The 19,540-nt window shown below is 37.6% G+C and overlaps 1 protein-coding gene across 1 annotated transcript in view; it reads left to right on the top strand.

Annotated features, from left to right (window-relative positions):
- Window positions 1-19,540, top strand: part of ATP6V1B1 (ATPase H+ transporting V1 subunit B1) — a 1,526,458-nt gene that overhangs the window by 1,123,146 nt on the left and 383,772 nt on the right. Inside the window, exon 7 of the mRNA XM_044064065.1 lies at window positions 9,392-9,493. Within this exon, the coding sequence (XP_043920000.1) occupies window positions 9,392-9,493 (102 nt within the window). The remainder of the gene's footprint in view (window positions 1-9,391; window positions 9,494-19,540) is intronic.

The raw sequence follows: 19,540 nt of genomic DNA on the forward strand, positions 1-19,540 counted from the left end.
TTGGGTGAAAGAGTTGGGACTTGAGTAGTTTTACCAATCAATGTTTGGGTAGTTGAAATCCCCCAATATCATGGTGTTTGGTGAGACCTTCATATTCTCCAATGTTCTCAGGAATGCCGAGTGGGGGTCCTGAGACAAGGTGGGTGATCTGTAGCAGGCTACAAACTGAAAAGCAGTTTTACCTACTGTTAGTTGCACATGGATGGTTTCCTCTGCCTCGTGCAGTGCCACTAACCTGGAGGTGTGTGTATATCCTTGATGAAAATTGATACTCCCCCGCCTTTAGTATTTCGGTCTGAGTTCTGGGGCTGAAAGTAATGGTATGAGTTGAATCCTGGTAGTGCTGGGGTGCTCTCTGGGGCCTTGAACCAGGTTTCTGTTACTGCACAGATATCGATTTTCTCCATACTGAGGAGTGCCTTCAGTGCATGCATCTTGAGGTTTAGACTTCTGGCGTTGAGTAGCATTACCCTTAGTTTTTTGTTTCTGGTATTGTTTATGGAGGTGGGTTTGTCTTTTGAGCCTTGCCTAAAAAAGGCACTAAGGGGGTGGCAAGAGCCTTAGCCTGTATTCGAAAGCCTAAGAGTGACAGGTGCAAGCCATCCCTGGTGAAGCAACATGGCTTGTCGAGCATGTCATCCCAGGCTGACAGACACTGGATCCCCTTTGAATGACACCAATAGCTTAGCAAATTGTTAAAATTGATCATTTTGTCTTTATACTGTGGCATCATACTTGGTGAGGACAAGATGCTACTCAGGGTCAGGGTCATTCCGGCCTGGGCCACATGATCAGAGAGCTCCTCTGTCTCTTTTCATGTAGTCCAGAGAGCTACGTCTCAGGTCATTCACACCAACATGGACAATGATAGAGTCATATTTGTACCTGCTGTGGAGTGACCTGAGTGCTTGTGTTATGTGGCGGATCCTGGCACCTGACAGGCAGTTCACAGTGACCTTCTCCTTGTTCAGTCTGGTGAGTGGGACGTCAGTGTGCCTAATAATAGAGTCTCCAATTACTAGTGTATTAGGTGTGTTATTTAGCCTTAGGGGCTGCGACTGTGTGGCACACTGACTTTGTGAAGTATGTGATATGTGAAAGTTGTTGTGGGGTAGCGGTTGCTTGGATGTCTGCTTTGGAGGTCTCTGTTGCTTTGGCAAATTTTTATTTAGAGCCTCTGAGTATGTTTTTGTGAGTTTATGTGGCATGTTTGCTGGTGCGATTGGTCTATGTGAGACTAGTTTTGTGGTGCGAGTGGTTTCCTTCTCCTCCTGACTGACTGTGCCAGTCTTGGGTTGAGAGAGTTCGGCCTCCAGTTTGGCTGTATAGTTGTATCTCTCACATATATTTGAGTTAGTTGGAAAGAGGAGAGGGTTGTCTGTGTACATAAGGCAATTGTAACATTGCCTTAAGACTCCCAGATTCACCAGCTGGACTTGAGAGTATACCTGAAACTGTGCTTTGGACATGCCTGGATGGTTTAAAGAACTGATTTATTGATTGTCCGGAGTGAACGAATAGGGAGCCTTGTACTTCTGGATAGTATAAGGGGGTGTAGTGCTAAAGTTTGTTAGTGCTTACTGAGAAATTTGAGCAACGAATAATGTCTAGCATAGTGGAATACTGCTAAGCCTTCTGCTCTACTATGCTGTATAGAGACTATGTATGATTCTCGAAGGAAATGGGCCATACAGTACTGGGGCCAATTTCAAGCCATACTTTTCAGGTGTGCAGTATGATGCTGTGGGACAAGACCTCATGTAGACTAGCCACTGTAATTTTCTATTTTTATACTACTGTGCAGATTTAGGGAGGGAAGTGCCATATGGCTGAACTCATTTGCATGGGGGAAAGCATGATATTGTACTACAGTCTACTTTTTCATGAATGGTTTTATCACCCACTCAATAGCAGCTAAGATAATTGGTGCTGTTTTCACCAAAAGTTTTGTGAACATTTTTCATTTTAAAAATTTAAATTATTAGGGTATGGCATAGAGAATTTATGTTGACTGGTTTATGGAGTGGTATGAGGGTGTGTATCTCTGCTTGGGAGACTTTATGTACTGATGAGTGCTCTGGTATGCTGAAACCACTGTGACAGTCCCTATCCCCTGAAGTTCATTAACCTTAGACTTGATCACGTATTATGGGTGGTACATTGGTGCAGCTTCCTGACTCAACTTCTTGTTTTTTTTTTTTTTGTTTTGTTTTTTTCTGCTTTAGTGAAACTTGTATTGCTTTGCTGAGTAGTTCAGTGCACATAATTTTAGTTAATAGGTAGTGCCTCCTATAGACAAATTCCTTTTAGAGATTTTCATTTACGGTGCTACAGTATACAACTGCTCTTCACCACTTGGCCACCTGTTTGCAGCCGTTGCATGCAGTACGACTTGTATGTCACTAGTTATTTATCATACAATGGAATGCATGCTCTGTTGTGATTACCTAGAGTTATAAAAATAAATAAACAGTGTTGTATGACTATAAATATACAACTGGAGTGTGGAGATGCTGGCACTTCATTGCTTTATTTCAGCAAATTCTGTTTGATATAAAATTCCTTCTATTATGCAACATGACTCCCTGGTTTGGTGGCTTTTGTTACTGTCAGTATTTTGCTCTGCTATCATTACACATGCAAGCACATATGTAATGCTTGATAAGACCTTGTACTAAGGACAGAGAGATTTGACATGAATCACACTTAATATCCACTGGTTTCTGGAGCAAGCCAGATTGATGCTGCAAATGAAAACTGATACAGTTAAAGGGAGCAAACATTTTGTTTGAGGGAAAAAAACATTTTTAACCAAGACGCTAGTCATCAGTTAATCTTTTTAAACCACATTGAAAGCAGCTGTTCTAACCAGATATCCAAGTATATAAACTGTTGTCCATTTAATCTGGAAGGCTTTAGCTTGTTTTAGATATTCTCCAGCTGTATAGTAGTCTATTTAGTTTTGTAGAGTTTCTAAAAAGTATTTTCTTTTAATATGGATGTATATATTTTCTGTTTATTTCTTGATTGATTTGATTGATTTCTTTTTTTTTTTCAAATACACTTGAATAAATTTCATAATATTTGTATATAACATCTTAAATAACTATGTACACTATTTACATTAGCCTGACACTGTAACAGAGCTCAATATATACAATTACTTTATAGGTATAACAATCCAGTTATCAGAGTGAATATGTTCAGCTATTGTAAAGTGTCAATCAATGATAAGAATTTTTTCCATGGATTGTTAATAAATGGCTTAGAATGAATCCTTAATTCCTTAATTTTAATTTCCAACAATGCTGTCTTCAGTAGGCTGTAGAAGTCTTCCAAAGTTGGTATTGTGTTTGCATTCCATCTTCGTATTATACACTTTCTTGAGATTGCAAATATTGTCCATACTAGATACATATTTGACTCATTCAAATGAGGACCTTTGTACACATTTAATAATACTAAAGCTTTAGATAAGTTAAATGATTTATTAAATAAAGCTTGTAAAAAGTTTTTAATACCATTGGCCCTCTTCAAAAGGAACCTTGACGATTGGATGGGTGATAGGAAATTCACCCCGGGGATCACGTCAGTCGCCCTGCTAGACAGGGGTCCAGGGAAGTAAATATTGTGGGAAGAAATAGCCAGAGAATTGTTATGGCTAGGCTTATATAGGCCCTAGGGCCGATAGCCTACCACCAAGCTATGAATCTAATGTCTCTTTTGTATTGGATAATGTTAATAATATGTCATCAGCAAAGATCATTACTTTAAAATTGTATTGTTCATAAACATCTATGCCTTTGATTTGTGTATTGTTATGTATTGAATCTGCCAATATTTCAATAGCCAAAGCAAATAGAATCGGTGACATGGGACATCCTTGTTTAGTACCCTTTGTTATATGTATAGATTCAGAGGCGAAAGGACCTATCTTAACATACGCTAAATTATTTGCATATATATTCTTTAGTAGATGAACAAAGGAAGGAGGAAATTCAGATAACACCAGAATTTTGAATAAATAGTCCCAATTTAGGGAATCAAAGGCTTTCTCTATATCTAAGCCAATTATGAGTGTTTCCTTATTCTCTTTATTAACATAATCTATAAGATAAATTATCCTTTTAATATTATCATATGTGTATCTATGATATATAAATCCAGTTTGATCATTATTTATTGTTTTGGATAGAGGTATTTTCATTCTGTTAGTTAATATTGTCATAAATATCTTATAGTCATTATTTAATAATGATATAGGTCTAGATGAGGTACAGAGGTTTGGGATTTGTTTTCCTTTAGGATTGGTGTGATTAAGGAATATCTCCAAGAGGGTAGTAATAAAGCTTGTGACTGAATTTCTAATAGAGTTTTATGGAAGAGAGATAGTATCTTTGAAGGAAAAAGTTTATATAGTTCCATAATTATGCCATCTATACCTGGAGCTTTATTATTGTACCCTCTTTTATTGTATCTGTAATTTCTTTGTAGGGTGTGGGTGCTTGCAGATCTAATTTAAAATTTTCTGGTATTTTCTTTATATTAGAACATTTTTCATCTAGAGTTAATTGATCAATATGTATATATTTTTTGGAAATGTTCCATATAGTGATTTCTATAGGCATCAGGAATGTCACCTATATCCGAGAAATTTTCCCTTTCTGTTCATGGAAGATACTTTTAATGTTATTAGCTTTTGATTGTATTTTGATTCTTGTGGATAAATTATGTAGATATTTGGGAGACATAGCCAAGGTATTAATTTTTTAGTTTTTCTAAAGCTAAACTGTTTTATGTGTTAGAATTTCATTTTTTCATCTTTTACTGACAAACATTTGGATTGTAGATCTAATAATTCAGAATACCATTCTCTGATTTTTTTTTTATACCAAGTTAGGGTTTTTCCATATATGTAAGCTTTTAATGAGTCCCATATCATTATTTTATTTATCTCTGTGGTGTAATTAATGTCTAAGAAAAACTGTAATTCAGATAATAACCAGGGTTTGAACTCTTTAATTTTATTTATATATGCTGGAATTCTGGAGTTAAAGATTAATGGTTTGTACCCATTTTGAAGTTTTAGTATCAATGAATTGTGGTCTGAAACGGGGCAGGGAGTGATTGAGAAATTAATGATTTTAGAGTGTAAGTCATGGACAGCAAATATTTTATCTATTGTAGTTTGAGTAAAAAATCTGTGATCTTGATGGGAAAACAACAAAGATTTATCTTCTTTAAATTTGAAAGTATCTACAAGATGAAATGATTCTACCCACTTGCTTAAAGCTTTTGATACAGGAGATGTATGCAGCGGTCTTTTATTTGTAGTTTCAGAAATATTAAATATACAGTTAAAATCTCCTCCTAATATTAAGTTGCCTTTATAATTATTGGAAATGAAATCCAAGTATTTTTAACAGTTCCTGTTCCAATGCCTGAGAACCAGTATAGATTGGCTAGGGTCCATATTCTGTTATTATATTTAACTGTTACTAATTACATAAGGCATTCTTTATCTTCATACTTATAAATGATTTCTGGGTTAAGCACATTTGTTTTCCATGAAATTGTTACCCCTTTTGTCTTTGTCTTATAAGTGGATTGCGCAAATATCATACATTCCTTAGGATTCCATTTGAAATTGTCATTTGTTTTGAAACGAGTTTCTTGAAGGAAGACAATTTGTGCTTTGCTCAGTTTTAAATATTTCAGTATATCTGTTTCTTTCTAGGATTGTTTAAGCCATTGGTATTTAAAGATAATAAAGTTAAATCCATCTTAAGTTATTTAGACTATGTATTTTTTGTTTTATTGTGACTAGTAAACATTTTCCTCTGATAACTATAAAGTATATGTTTGAGCTTTTAAAGGAAATTATCAGTTTTATACTTTGAGTGTTTACCAATAAAGTAATGTTTTGGTCAGGCATACTAAAATGTTTTTGTGAAATAACAAATTTAAATTAATAAAGGTTAACAAAACTAAGATCTCTAGCACTTCCCGGCAACCGCAAATACCCCTAGAATCAGCTATCCCATATGCCCAACACGTCTGAGCAAGTTCACCTCCCAGACCAATGCAAAGGGTACTGCACAAGACCAAGTGCTCTTAGTCTTTCACAATAACTCAGATTTCCACTCTTATGTAAGTCCTTAATGTGTTTGGACCAAAATACATTTTAAATATAAAATTGCGCTTATTATTGTTTTTTTTTATTTTTATCAAGAATCAACTTAATGAGCTAAACAAAGTGCTGGGAGATGATCAATATGTGTACATGTGGTTTAAAACAGCCATTTTATTATATATATATATATATATATATATATATATATATATATATATATTGTTTTTTTAAAACCAAAAACATCATTGCCGAGAATCATCTCGGAGGCTCCTCAGAGCCGTTAAGCATTATCGTCACTCTGTCTCCGTTACCATAGCAACCTGGGAGTGTCTATTTCTGTTAGTGTGTCTGTGTACTGCATACCAGAGGCTTGCAATGCACCTGAAGCAAGGCTTCACTTCACTGCATCTTCAAGCCTAAATTCCCTCCCTTTCAGTGAGGCAGCAGCCAGGAAAAGAACAGAGAGCAAACAGATAAAAAAAAAAAAAAAAACAACATGCCACCACAACACGAGACAAAACACTCCTCCATCCCTCCCAGCTCTCACTCAGTAGACATACAAACAAACCATTCTCTGCCAAAATATCCCAAACCACAGTTCTATCCACCCCCTTCCCCTGGATCTAGGCTAAAACACCAAATGTCTTTTCCTAATATACAAGCATCAGTAAACCTCGATCACAAGCCACAACCCACAGCTTCCTGGAGACGAAACTATGATACCTGCCATAACTGATATTAACTGTATTTAGACAGAATAATAATGACATTTGTAGTAGCTAACAGACACAGCTGCATCCATGCACACCATATCAGGATTGATCAAACAGCTCTCATAACTGTGATACCTGCCATAATTGATATTAACTATATTTAGACAGAATAATGATGACATTTGTACTATGAGCTTGCTACTATTATTTAACCAGGATATACATGACATTTCTAAATCATACTTTAACTGAAGAAGGCATTAGTCTCCATGACAGCATTTTTTTCAAAACACTCTGCTGTTACTGCTATTATATATGATGTTGATTTGTTACATTTGGGTCTGAACTCTGATGAATGGTACCTTGTTGAATTAGTTAATTAATTACTTAAATTATAAGTAAAATCAATGAAAAATGAACAAGATAAATATTCATTGAGTTCAAGTAGGGGAATAGAAATTTCTATGTTTGTATTATATGTTGCTTTGTTTGGCTTAATGTATAATGTAAATAGTAACCCATCTTGTCCTACCTTTGTTTGTGAAGACTTATTGGACTCTTTGAACATTCTGAATAAATCATTACTGTTTCTCAGTTGTTTAAGAATCCCTCCTGTTTTAATAAAAACAGATGAAAATTGATGTACCATATCAGTTGATACTTTGAAAGATGTAGTTGTAAGAGTTATTTTTTGGGACAGCTATCTTGGAATCAGTTTTTTGTTTCTTCTTTCTAGCATCAGTGCAAGGATTTGTTTCTTTTATTCTTTTAAGAGTAAGGGCCATCCATTCCATTTCATCTAGGATATACACTATGTTGTTGTTGTTTTTGATGAATATAGTAGCTTCTTCTAAGTCATTAAAGGTTCTCATCTCATTGGCAAAAAGTAATTTTATATTGGTTGGAAAGGCCAGCTGTGCTTTAATGTTGTTTTATTTCAACAGTTTTATTATTGGCCAGACTTACTTTCTTTGTTCTAGTATTCTGGAAGAATAATCATTGTTAAACCTTATCAAGCTTTGATTGTATTTTAAGGGTGATTTTCTCCAAGCAGATTTTAATATTAGTTCCTTGTCCAGAAATGAAAGAAATTTTATAACTATGGATATATTTGGAGTAGTTGTTGAGTTAGAAGCAGGTTTCCTCAGTGCTCTATGCACCCTTTCAATTCCAAATGAAAGTTCCTCTTTCAAGTCTAAAAATTTAGGAATTCAGGTTGTTAAGAATGAAATAATGTTTGTTTCCCCACTGGGGTGACTTTTGTGCCTAATCGCCAAATCTGCCATGTCTGTGTAGGTTTTTGTTGGGTGTTCCAATTTCCTCCCACATTCCAAAAGCAAGGGGGTAGGTAGGTGAGCAAGAGATCCTCCAGTCTGCATGTAAACATATGTACAGTGTTCTTATGAGTGAGTGTATATCTTCCAAGTGACTGGCATTCTGTCTGGATTGGTTCTCTGCCTTCCAACTGCTGATTATTGGGATAAGCACCAACTTCTCTTCTAGCTTAAAGAAGAAATAGTGATATTACACAATGAATGAAGGAACAATTGGCAGGTATTTGTTTCAGTCTAGCAGTGTGAGCATTGGATCTAGATAACTGCCACTCTTGATGTGACGCTCCAAGCCCATGTGCAGAAATGAAGAAAAGGGGGTTATAGGTGGATGAATTTGCTTCAGTCCCTTATGTGAGTTCAGAGTCAGTACTCAGTACATTTGCTAAGACAGAGTATGAAATGGTATGGCTATGTAATAATAATAAGAAAATAATAAAGGATACCCATTTGCTAACCAGGTAGGCTCACTGGACACATAGTCCTTTTTCAGAGGCAACCATGTTGCAATGTCTGGTTAAATTATTTGCTCAAGATCAGGCAGGCAAATGAAGGCTGCATGAATCAAACCCTGTTCCACAGATCACAGCCTTAACCCTCTGAACCATCTGCCAGAAAGAGTGTGTCAGGTCATGAAATACAAGCCCATCACCATAAAGTAAAATAATAATTTGTTTTATTATGATTTGTTAATTTGTAAATAATGTTTGTTGACTGTTTTTTCTTTTGAATTGTCAAACATGTATTTCTGTCCTTGTTTTGGAGCTTTTCTTCTTGGACCTCTGCTGAAAATGGATATTTCAATTCCCAGACAGGCTATCTCAGTAAACAAAAGCAAATAAATAAATTAATAAAAATTTCATGAAGATTCATTTTAAGAGAATTACTGAATTTGGGAAATAAAAATATTTACAGTGCTGAGCTCAGAAGTGTACCATAGTTTAATGGTGAAAACAAATAACTATCTTTAGATACTATAACACTAAAGAAAACGCACAAAGTATTTATATCAGCCACCTGGAAGAGTGATTTTTTATTTTTATTTCACTTAATTAAAAACAATACAAGTCAGAGTTGAAGACCTTTCAAGGTCAATAAAATAATAACAAGTCGTATTGTACAGACATCATCACTGTGCTGTTGTTTCCATATGAATGCTGACATGCATGTTTTACTACTTATTGTGTACTCAGGTATCATTACTTTAATTTCAGATTGCTGCACAGATCTGCAGACAAGCAGGATTGGTGAAAAAGCATAAAGGAACAATGGATGGCCATGAAGATAACTTTGCTATTGTCTTTGCTGCTATGGGTGTAAGAATAAGTTTGCATATACTACACTAAAATTATTTTGTTAACTGCAGTGATGAAGATATTGTTTGTAATGGGTGAACATGAGTAATTCTCACAGAGATTTATTCTGGAAGTGAATGTTCCCAGTTAACCCAATGAAGATGTACCAATTCAGGTTATTACAACAAAGGACTATCTATCTTTAAAAATGACTGTCTACAGCATTAGCAATGTTATTTGACATACCTTCACAGGGTGAATAAGAAATTTCCATTTCCATTCTGAGTGTCTGTGAAAAAAGTCTCTCTTGATGTAGGTTCATATGCTATTACTAAGTTTATAGACAAGGAGACCATCAAGAAGCACAGCCACTTCCCCCAGTACTGGTAAGAGACTTGCAATGCCCCCATTAATAGACCTTTTCATATTGCCAGTGAAATGTTGTGATCACCCTTCCAGTTATCCAGACTGGTTTTAAAGGTTGCTAGGGAATTTTTGTGCTTGTTAGGTAATAGCAGCCTGTTCCAGAAACACTGGATACATTAGGTTGGGTATCTGTCATGCCATCTGGTGGTGGTGATGCTGTAGTATAGGTTTAGGTCTCTAATCTTGATTTAAGGTGAAGGAGTTCAAAGAGTGCATCAACATTCATAGTATGGAAGGCTAAAAAAAAATCACTACTCAGGATTCTGTATGATGCGTCTATATCATATTATTGTACGATGTAAATAGCGAATGCTATTCATCGTACCAATAATATCGAAACAACAAAATATCGAAGGGGAAAAATTCACTGCTCGATAAAAAAAAAAAAAAACTTAAACACACATTTAAAAGGGGGACTTTGCCCTCCACCCCCGCATGTGGGGGGCTGTGCCCCCCACACACACCCCTACTTAAATATACCAACTCCGAGATCGCAGCATAGTGGAGGAAATGTCAAAGTCCAGAAGACGGCACACCGAATTTTTTCCCTGGGAAAAAATTCAATGTTCTGTGACTTCCCTATTTTGCCATTTCGACAGTATCGGATCAACTAAATAGCATTCGCTATTTAGTCCATTCGATAGCATCATATAGACCCTGTATGATACTGAGTAGGGAGATGAGACCTGAGATCTTTTTGTTGAGGAAACATTGAGGTATCTCAAGCTGGCCTATGTATTTAGGTATATATATTTTGTACTGCATTTCCATATCAGGAAAGTCTTCTTGTCTGCATATGCATTTTTCATATCTTAGTGTTTGAAAGTTAACCATTTCAGCTTCTTAAGCATATTATATCTGATAAAGTGATGTAACAGTCTTGCAAGTTTACATCCTATTTTGCTTAGTTAACCAATTGAAGTATAACTTCACATTTACTTTGTTTCACATTTCTTGTGGATTGGCTTTTAACATGCTTGCATGAACACACACAGACACACATACGCGTGCACACACACACACAGACACACACACACACACACACACACACACACACACACACACACACACACACACACACACACACACACACACATACACACACACAAACTATAGATTAGCTAGATAGAGATATACATAAATAGATAAGCTAAAACATTAGTAATGGTTAGGATACTTGCACATTTATGTATGTGAGTATATACACACACACACACACACACATTTACATATGTGAGTATACACACACACACACACACGCACACGCACACACACATGCACACACACACGCACACACACACACACACACACACACACACACACACACACACACACACACACACACACACACACACACACACACACACACACACTACAATGGCTTTACATTCATTCTGTTGTTGTGGTCATATGATAACTGTTTTCTCTTTAGCAGCAACATCAAACCACAGTTCATGTACTGTATTTGCAACATAATCCCTGTAGATGTTTATCTTTAGTCCTCCAAATGTGGAATAGTAGTTGGCAAAAGTTGCTAGTAGCTGCTGAAGGTCACCGCATGCTTGAACTTTGTTGAGTGAACAATATGATTTTATGTTAGTTACCCTAGATTTTTCACTAAACATCTTAGTAACAAATATGTGGCAATCCATTATAATGCAGCCTGTTCATTTAGGAACTGCCCCTCAGAATGAGGTACAGCTAAATGGTGTGTTTCACCACCAGGGTTGCCAGATTTGGAAATGGACAGGTAGGGACCAAAAAGAAAAAAAAAAGGTATTTCATACAGAACAGGAGTCAGTTCTGCATTGAACAGAAGTGGCTCTGCTTTGCAATTTATAACTGGGTCGTATACTGGCACATGGGCCAATCATAAATCACAAAGTGGAGGCTGTTTCACCAGAATTTTAACCGGCAGTGAGTGTCTTGGGATTGGGCTGCTGATCCCGGGACAGTCTGGCAACCCTGGTTTCCACCCATAAGCTTTGTTGTAAATTTTAAAGGACATCCTTAACTGTCTAGTACTTAGTGCAGAGCAGTAAAGCAACAGAAGTGGCTCATGATATAGGATTGCAGTCCCCCCCTACCTGTAGAAAGAAGAAAAAACAAAACAAATCGCGAGTCCCGGAACTCCACGCATGCATGCTTGGAGTTCCTGGAACTCACAGAACTCCAGACTGCTGTGTCAGCAGTCTGTATAGGGGGAAAGGCATCCCTGCTCTGCAGATGTTCAGAAGTCTGTGCGGTGATGACCGCATAGAACAGAAGAACTCTGGACTGCATCGTCTGCAGGCTGGAGCCAACTGTCACAGGGAAACCAGCCGGAAGTGTTAGCTTGCACAGGACGGGACTGAAACACTGAATGGGACTGAGAGCACACTGAATTCAGGTACTGTGTGTAGCCATTAGCTTTGAATGGGACTGAGGAAGGGTGTGTGTGTCTGTGTGTGTAAAATGCCCCAGTTGCTATATACCAGTGGCAAGAGAGAACACATGGTGATGAGTAGAGAATACCTCAGGCTTGAACCCTGTACCTTGGGTGCAGGTGGCAGGAGCCTGAATTCCCTACCCACCACCATTTGTAAAAAAAATTGTAGATTTTTGCCTCATATTTGTTCTGTTCTGTTCCTCATAAAATCTGTGGTTTCTTTATTTTTGTTTCCTTACACAGTCAGTAGTGCAGTGGTGCAGTGGTAGCATTGTTGCCTGACAGCTACAGGTTCTCTGGTTTGATTCTTGGCAGGGGTGCCTTCTGTGTGGAGTCTGCATGTCCTCCCATCTTACAAAGACATGTATCTGTAGTGTTTCTCCCTTGGCCTCTGCTGAAAATCGGCTTTTGTTCCAAGTCAGACTTTTCCTTGTTAACAAATGTAAAATTGGCTTTTGTTCCAAGTCAGACTTTCCCGGTTAACACATGTAAAATTGGCTTTTGTTCCAAGTAGACTTTCCTGATTAACAAATGTTAAATAAATAAAAAATAACAGACATTTGAATTTCAGACTTCATATTCTTCAGAAAGTACATGGTAGCACAAAACATTTTACTCTAGCAATTTTCTAAGTTTATAAGATGGATATCTGAAATTTGTCCTTATTTTTAGGACTGTATTCCTCAATTATTGGCTTCACTCAGGTTTTTTTGTGCTAAGGTTGAGAGCTATGGTGAGAATTGAATTCACTGAATATGTTTGGGGGCTGTATTCCCCAATTACTGGCTTTATCCAGGTGTTTTTTGCTAAGAGGTTGAGAGCTATGGTAAGAACTGAATTCACTGAATATGTTTGGGGGCTGTATTCCCCCATTATTGGCTTTGTTCAGGTGTTTTCTGCTAACAGGTTGACAGCTATGTTGAGAATTGAATTCACTAAATGGTAGCCATTTAAGTTTCAGTCTTCCTCTCTTTTATAAAACAGCTGATTTGGCATAGTGGTATGTTGTTCTGACTGTTTTGCACAGGGTCCTGGGTTCAAGACTTGGCAGTGAAATGTATGGTGGTAACACAGCATTTTATTCTAGCAACTTTCCAACATTATACAAGCAATGTTTAAAACATGTCCCTGGTTTTTGGGCTATTGTCCCCCCACAAATAAATTTTGGCTTTTTCCAGATTTCTTGTGCTGCAAAGTTCAGAGATACAGCTGAGTGTCGAGTAGATTTTACATGGAGCTGAGAGCTGCAGGGGAACAAAAGTTTAGTGCTGCTTATGCTGAGTCTGTTTGCATTGTTAATAGCACAGCAGGTAGTATACTTGCTTTTGAAGCAGAAAGCTGTGGGTTCTACTCCCACAGTAGGTAGATGCATTGCTGATACTGTACTATGTTGTAAACGGGTGGATGCTGCATTCCTTTTTGGCAAAGATACCTAGTAACTATGAACCTGTTATCAATTTGTCATCCATTCCCTATTACAATATTACTAACTTATCATTTTTTTAATGCAACATAGGCAATTTATTCCTCAAGGGCAACAGGTACTTTATTTGTAGATGAAACAATGAAATATAAAGTTGTTTGCTAGCAGCAGCCTCTTCATCACTTACAGATTTCTTTAATGTGGAATTATTTAGATGACTTTTACTTCTTCAGAGATTGTGCATATTTACTGAAAATGGTGGACTGTAGACGTTTGAGTAGACTTTTATGATGGAAATGTTCTGAACTGGGCAGTTTTGTCATTAGTGGTGTATGCATGTTGTTTCATTGTTTACTGGAAAAATGTTCAAAACAATAAATTTAAAATGCCCTCTAACAACTGTACTATATTGTACAAGGAATATAATTTAATACAATCAGGAAGGTGTATCAAAGAGCATGCATATGTTTTGTGTGCAAGGGGCCTATGATTTGAAAACAGCCCTGCCACTGGCAAAATGTATTTTCTTTGAATGTGGGTTTCAATGCTGTTTCAATGAATGTGAGTTTTAAGGGCAGAGACATTTTAATGCTAAGTCTATTTTCATTGTGAGACTGCATTGCTTTGTTTAGCAGATATCTATTAGTGTTTGTGCTGTAAAACACAAAATACAATTTTCAAATGAAATCCAAATCATCACAGAAGTAAAGCAGTATGCACATTACAGTGTTTATGGTAAATGGGGAAAAATAACCAAGGAATGGGACATTGGAATGGCTGCAGGGGGGAGGCTCCATTTGACCATGATTTTGTGAGGGGGGAAGGGCAGCAAACTCAAAGACAGCCCCGACTGAACTATATCTTTCCACTGTCCAGATTTTTGCAGAATGAATAGATTTTTGCTTCTTATTTTTTGTTTGTTCCTCATAGAATTTCTGGTTTTCTGGCAAATCATTTAGGAATGAAGTCACTAAATAATGACAAACATTGAGTTTCAGACATAATAAAATTCAGAAAAAATGCATGCTAAAGCAAGACCTGTTATTCTATCAACTGTCTTAAGTTTATACAAGAGCAATTTTTAGTACTGTGTGTATATTCCCCCAATATATTTGGCCTTGTCCAGATTTCCTGCATTAAGAGGTTGAGAGGTACGTTCAAATAAATTGCTTTATAGAATTAGGAATATCCAAACCTCTCACCTGTCCCCAATTTTGGCTCAAAATGTTGCTCTCCCGCTAATAATCCCTCCACAAAATGGCAGTTTTGGAAGAAAACGTGGAGGGTTTACAATTATAAATAACTGTAATGATCAGTGTTATAGATTACTTTTATTTCAGAAATGCATGTAGATTCTCTTATTTTGTCAGCTGCTCAAGTTAACAGTACTAATATTAAAAAGGTGTCTCTTCTTTGACAGGTTCTCAGCTGTATTGTGTGGCAATTTTATATTTTTCCATCACATTTGTGGTCCATTTTTCATAAAATTGTGGTTTTCTGGCAAATTAGTGGCAAATCATTAAAGATTGAAGTTAGAAAATAATGGCAGATGTTTGAGTTTCAGATTTCATACCCTTCAGAAAATTCATACTAATGCAAGACCTACTACTATTCTATTATCCTTCTATGTTTATAAGAGCAATATTTAAAAATTGTCCTTATTTTTGGGCCTGTGTCCCCTTCTATGTTTGGCTTTGTCCAGATTTCTTGCTCTGAGGTTGAGAGTGTCAGAGCCATCATCGTCAGCCAGAGACATTTAAAATTGTGACATACTTGTTGCACACCACTCCCCCATGTAGTGACTCTGGATGTGTCCAAGCAAGGCAAGAAGCAGTTATGCAGTGTAAGTGTGCAGAGTATTCCCCCATCCAAGGCAGACACAAGTACGACAGTGGCTTTTCATCAGTCCTTGATTTTGCAGAATGTTCTGGTTTTCTGTCATATTTTTATACTGTTGATTTATGCTTCTTATTAGTCAGAAAATACATGCTGTCGCAGTGCCCATTTGCTCTGTGTTTAAGTAGCAATGCTTTAATGACCATCAGGTAAGCTTGTCTGAGATTGTAAGATACAAGTAAACTTTAATAAGCATACTGTTAAAGAATTGCCAACACTGAATGCCTTTCTGTTGTTGCCATGCAGAGAATACTTACATAACTAGATAACGTATAAGCCTTGGGTATTGAAATGCATATGACAGTATTTGTAGTAAAGGACAGGATTACAGTATTTTCAGAAGCTCATTACATTTGTTGGAGACTTGCAGTCATCTTTGCAGGCTTTACCCGTAAACTAAACAGAATGCCAATCTATCATGTGTGGTCCATAACTTGTGCAGTAATCCTTTAAGCTATTTATCTTGAGCTTGTTTCTTGTTTCCTGTTCATTTTTTACTTTGCTCATGTCTTCCCCATGAAACAAATAGATAGTTGTCAGGCAGTAGGTATTTTTTGGATAAGAAACATTTTTACAAGAGGGGGTATCACAGAGATTGCTACTTTCAGCATGTTACTTGATAATTTTATAAAGCTGAATATAAATTATAATCAGAATTGCAGTGCAAGAAGAAGTGGCTTGACTTGAGTGCTGCTTGTTTTTTTTATACTTGATTTTGACTGGCATTCCAGTAATGTATTTATGAAAGTAATTTATTTTTTCATGCCTCGCAACCTTTGTGTTTCCTTCTAGATATTAAGTAAGCTGTCATGTAGCCAATGCATTGAAATATTTTTTTCTTCTACACTTCATTTTGTCATGCTTGGACTCTCGTAATGACAGTTTGGCACCCAGGGCAGCGTGTTTAATTAAAGTTCCAGCTGTTGAGGTTTTTAGCATAGCCCCACCCCTTTCTAGTTGGCCACACCCCCTCCCATCGGCCCCACCCATTCAGCTGTCTCCTGCAGCCCCCCTTTAATTTGAAGTCACCAGCCGCCACTGTAAAGCAAATTTGATTTTGTGTATTTAAAAAAAAATTATAATGTATCTTTTCAAATAAAATATATTTAAAAAAAATAGTCCATGGTTTGATTCCATTTGCCTACTGGGCAACTCTGAGCATGTTGCATTACCAGACAGTGCAATAGATGGAATATTGTGCTAGTTTCCTGCAAGGTGCCCTAAACCATAGGCCTGTAGTGTATAATTTTCTTTCAGAGACAAAGGCTGTTTATGTTTTGCCAAAACAACATGCAGTTCATAGTGATATGTTGGCGTTAACTAGAGTGTTCCTTTTCCTTACAGGTGGTAAACTGTGTTTTCTTGTTAGATAATATCCTACTTCATGTATACTGTTCCTACTGCCCCTTGTGTCCTTGAATTACTCCAGAAATGTAGCTTCTGCTATCTTCTCAGGAACACTTTTATACTTCCACAGCACTAAAACAGATTCCTCCATTATAATATAATCTCCCTTTATTTAATGGCCAGAAAATTTGTAATATAGAAATGCAGTTCTCCTTTATGTCATCATGACTTATTGGCTAAGTAAGGCATCTGTTGATGATTCACTTTGGCTGAATGCAGTATTGCTTACAGCCTACAAGCCATGATATTGTAAACTAGTATATTTTCTCCACCCATTGAGCAGACACACAATTGCTTGCATATATTGATAAACACACACACACACACACACACACACACACACACACACACACACACACACACACACACACACACACACACGTATATGGTTGCAGTCTGAAAAGGTGATCAAGCACATAAGTGAACACTTTTTAGTAGTGGAAAAAATAGGTGAATGCTCATGTCAGTGAATGTTAGTTCAAATAGTTTCTGCTGACAGTCTTTTGAATGGGATTGTAGGACACTGGGTTAAGGGAATTTCTCTTTACCCTGCAATTGTGCGATCTTGGAGTTAGTACATACAATTATCAGGAGGTGTGTGTGGGGGGGTTCTTTTTTAATGCGAATACTCATATGAATATTCAGTGTAGAGGTCTACTCTTTCATAAGACACACACACACACACACACACACATATATATATATATATATATATATATATATATATATATATATATATATATATATATATATATATATATATATATATATATATATAGGTTCATAGGCTCATAGGTTCGTACTAGGCTATCTGCCCTAAGGCATTTATAAGCCTAGCCAGAGTGTATGTGGCTTACACCACCCCTTAGGATGAGAATACTACACCCTTTTAGGGTTTAGTTTACTATGCCTCTGTCTAGTAGTGACACAGAGATGACTCCCGAGGTAAACCTACGATCTCCCATCCACTCGTCGAGATTTCTCTTGAATAGAGTCAGTGAGGGGCTCTGCCTAACATGGACTGGGATTCTGTTCCAGAGTGTAGGGAGCCTCTGGGTTATGAATCTGTCCCTCCAGCATGTCCTATTTATTTCTGTGTTGAGGTTTAAGTCACTTGTTCTCGTGGCTCTGATGGATTTGGATTTTCTGAGGTGGAGCATGTCCATTAATTCAGGATTGGACATGGCCTTGTACGTCAGGCACAGATCACCTCTGAGTAGGCGGTATGCGACTGAATAGAGCTGGAGTTTTTCAGTCGGGCAGCATATGACATATGTTTAAGACCCTTTATCCTCTTGGTGAGGAACTTTTGGGGTCTTTCCAACTGCTGCAGGTGTCGGGTGAGATACATCCCAAATGGGGCATTGTACTCAATCATTGGCCTGATAAGAGAAGAGTACAGGGGCACAATGACCTCTCTTGATCTAGATGTGAAACCCTTCATGATAAGGTGGGCAATATAGAAGGTCTTCCTAACCACTTTGGCAATGTGAGTGTCAAATGAGAGGTTACTGTCAACCTGGGTCCCTAGGTCCCTGATTACCTCTTCCGTACTTAATGGATTACCGCCTATGTGATAATTTGTCTGTACCTTGTTTTTCCCAAAGGGTATGACTATACATTTTTTGGCGTTCAGCTTAAGGCCATGGCTCTGGCACCAATTATCCGTTTCTATGAGGCCTCTCTGAAGGATGTTTGTGTCCGCTGGAGTATCAATTATGGCGCCCAGCTTGCAGTCATCTGCGAACTTTGTCAGCCACAATCCTCCTATGTTTGCCTGTACTTCGGAAAAATAAATGCCGAACAAGAGGGGTCCCAGGACTGAGCCCTGTGGGACACCGCTTGTGACTGGCTTAGAGTCTGACATAGCTCCAGCAACTCTGACCCTGTGGGTTCTGTCCTTGAGCCAGTTTGCAACCCATCTTGTGACATATGGGTTTACATTTAAGCTGGTGAGTTTGTCTATGATGCCCGAGTGGGATATTGTGTCAAAGGCTTTTCCAAGGTCAAGGTAGGCTGTGTGAACTGCCTTACCCTCATCAATGGCCTTAGTGACTGTTTCAAAAAAGTCGACCAATTCAAAAGGCAAGATCTGCCCTTGACAAAGCCAAATTGAGTAGGATCCAATGTCTGTAGGTCCCCAATGTCTTTGTTTATGAGTTCCATAATGATCCTCTCCATAGCTTTGCAGACCAGGCTCGTCAAGCTTATGGGGCGGTAATTTCCAGGGTCCGTAGAGGCACCGCCTTTGTGAAGTGGGACCACTGTTGCCATACGCCACTCTTTGGGTACGTATCCTGTAGTAAGGCTAAGATTAAACAGCAGCCTTATGTGTGGGTTTAGTTCCTCTTGAAGTTCATGTAGCACACAGCCCGGGACACCATCCGGTCCCATTTATGCAGTGTTTTTAGCTTTAGAGAGGGCGGCTCTCACCTGGACATCTGAGATGTTAGGGAGGCTACACTCTGCTGGGATAGTTATTTCTCCT

This window comes from Protopterus annectens, chromosome 2.part2, assembly GCF_019279795.1.
Source record: "Protopterus annectens isolate FY-2018-M chromosome 2.part2, PAN1.0, whole genome shotgun sequence".
Lineage (NCBI taxonomy): Eukaryota > Metazoa > Chordata > Ceratodontiformes > Protopteridae > Protopterus > Protopterus annectens.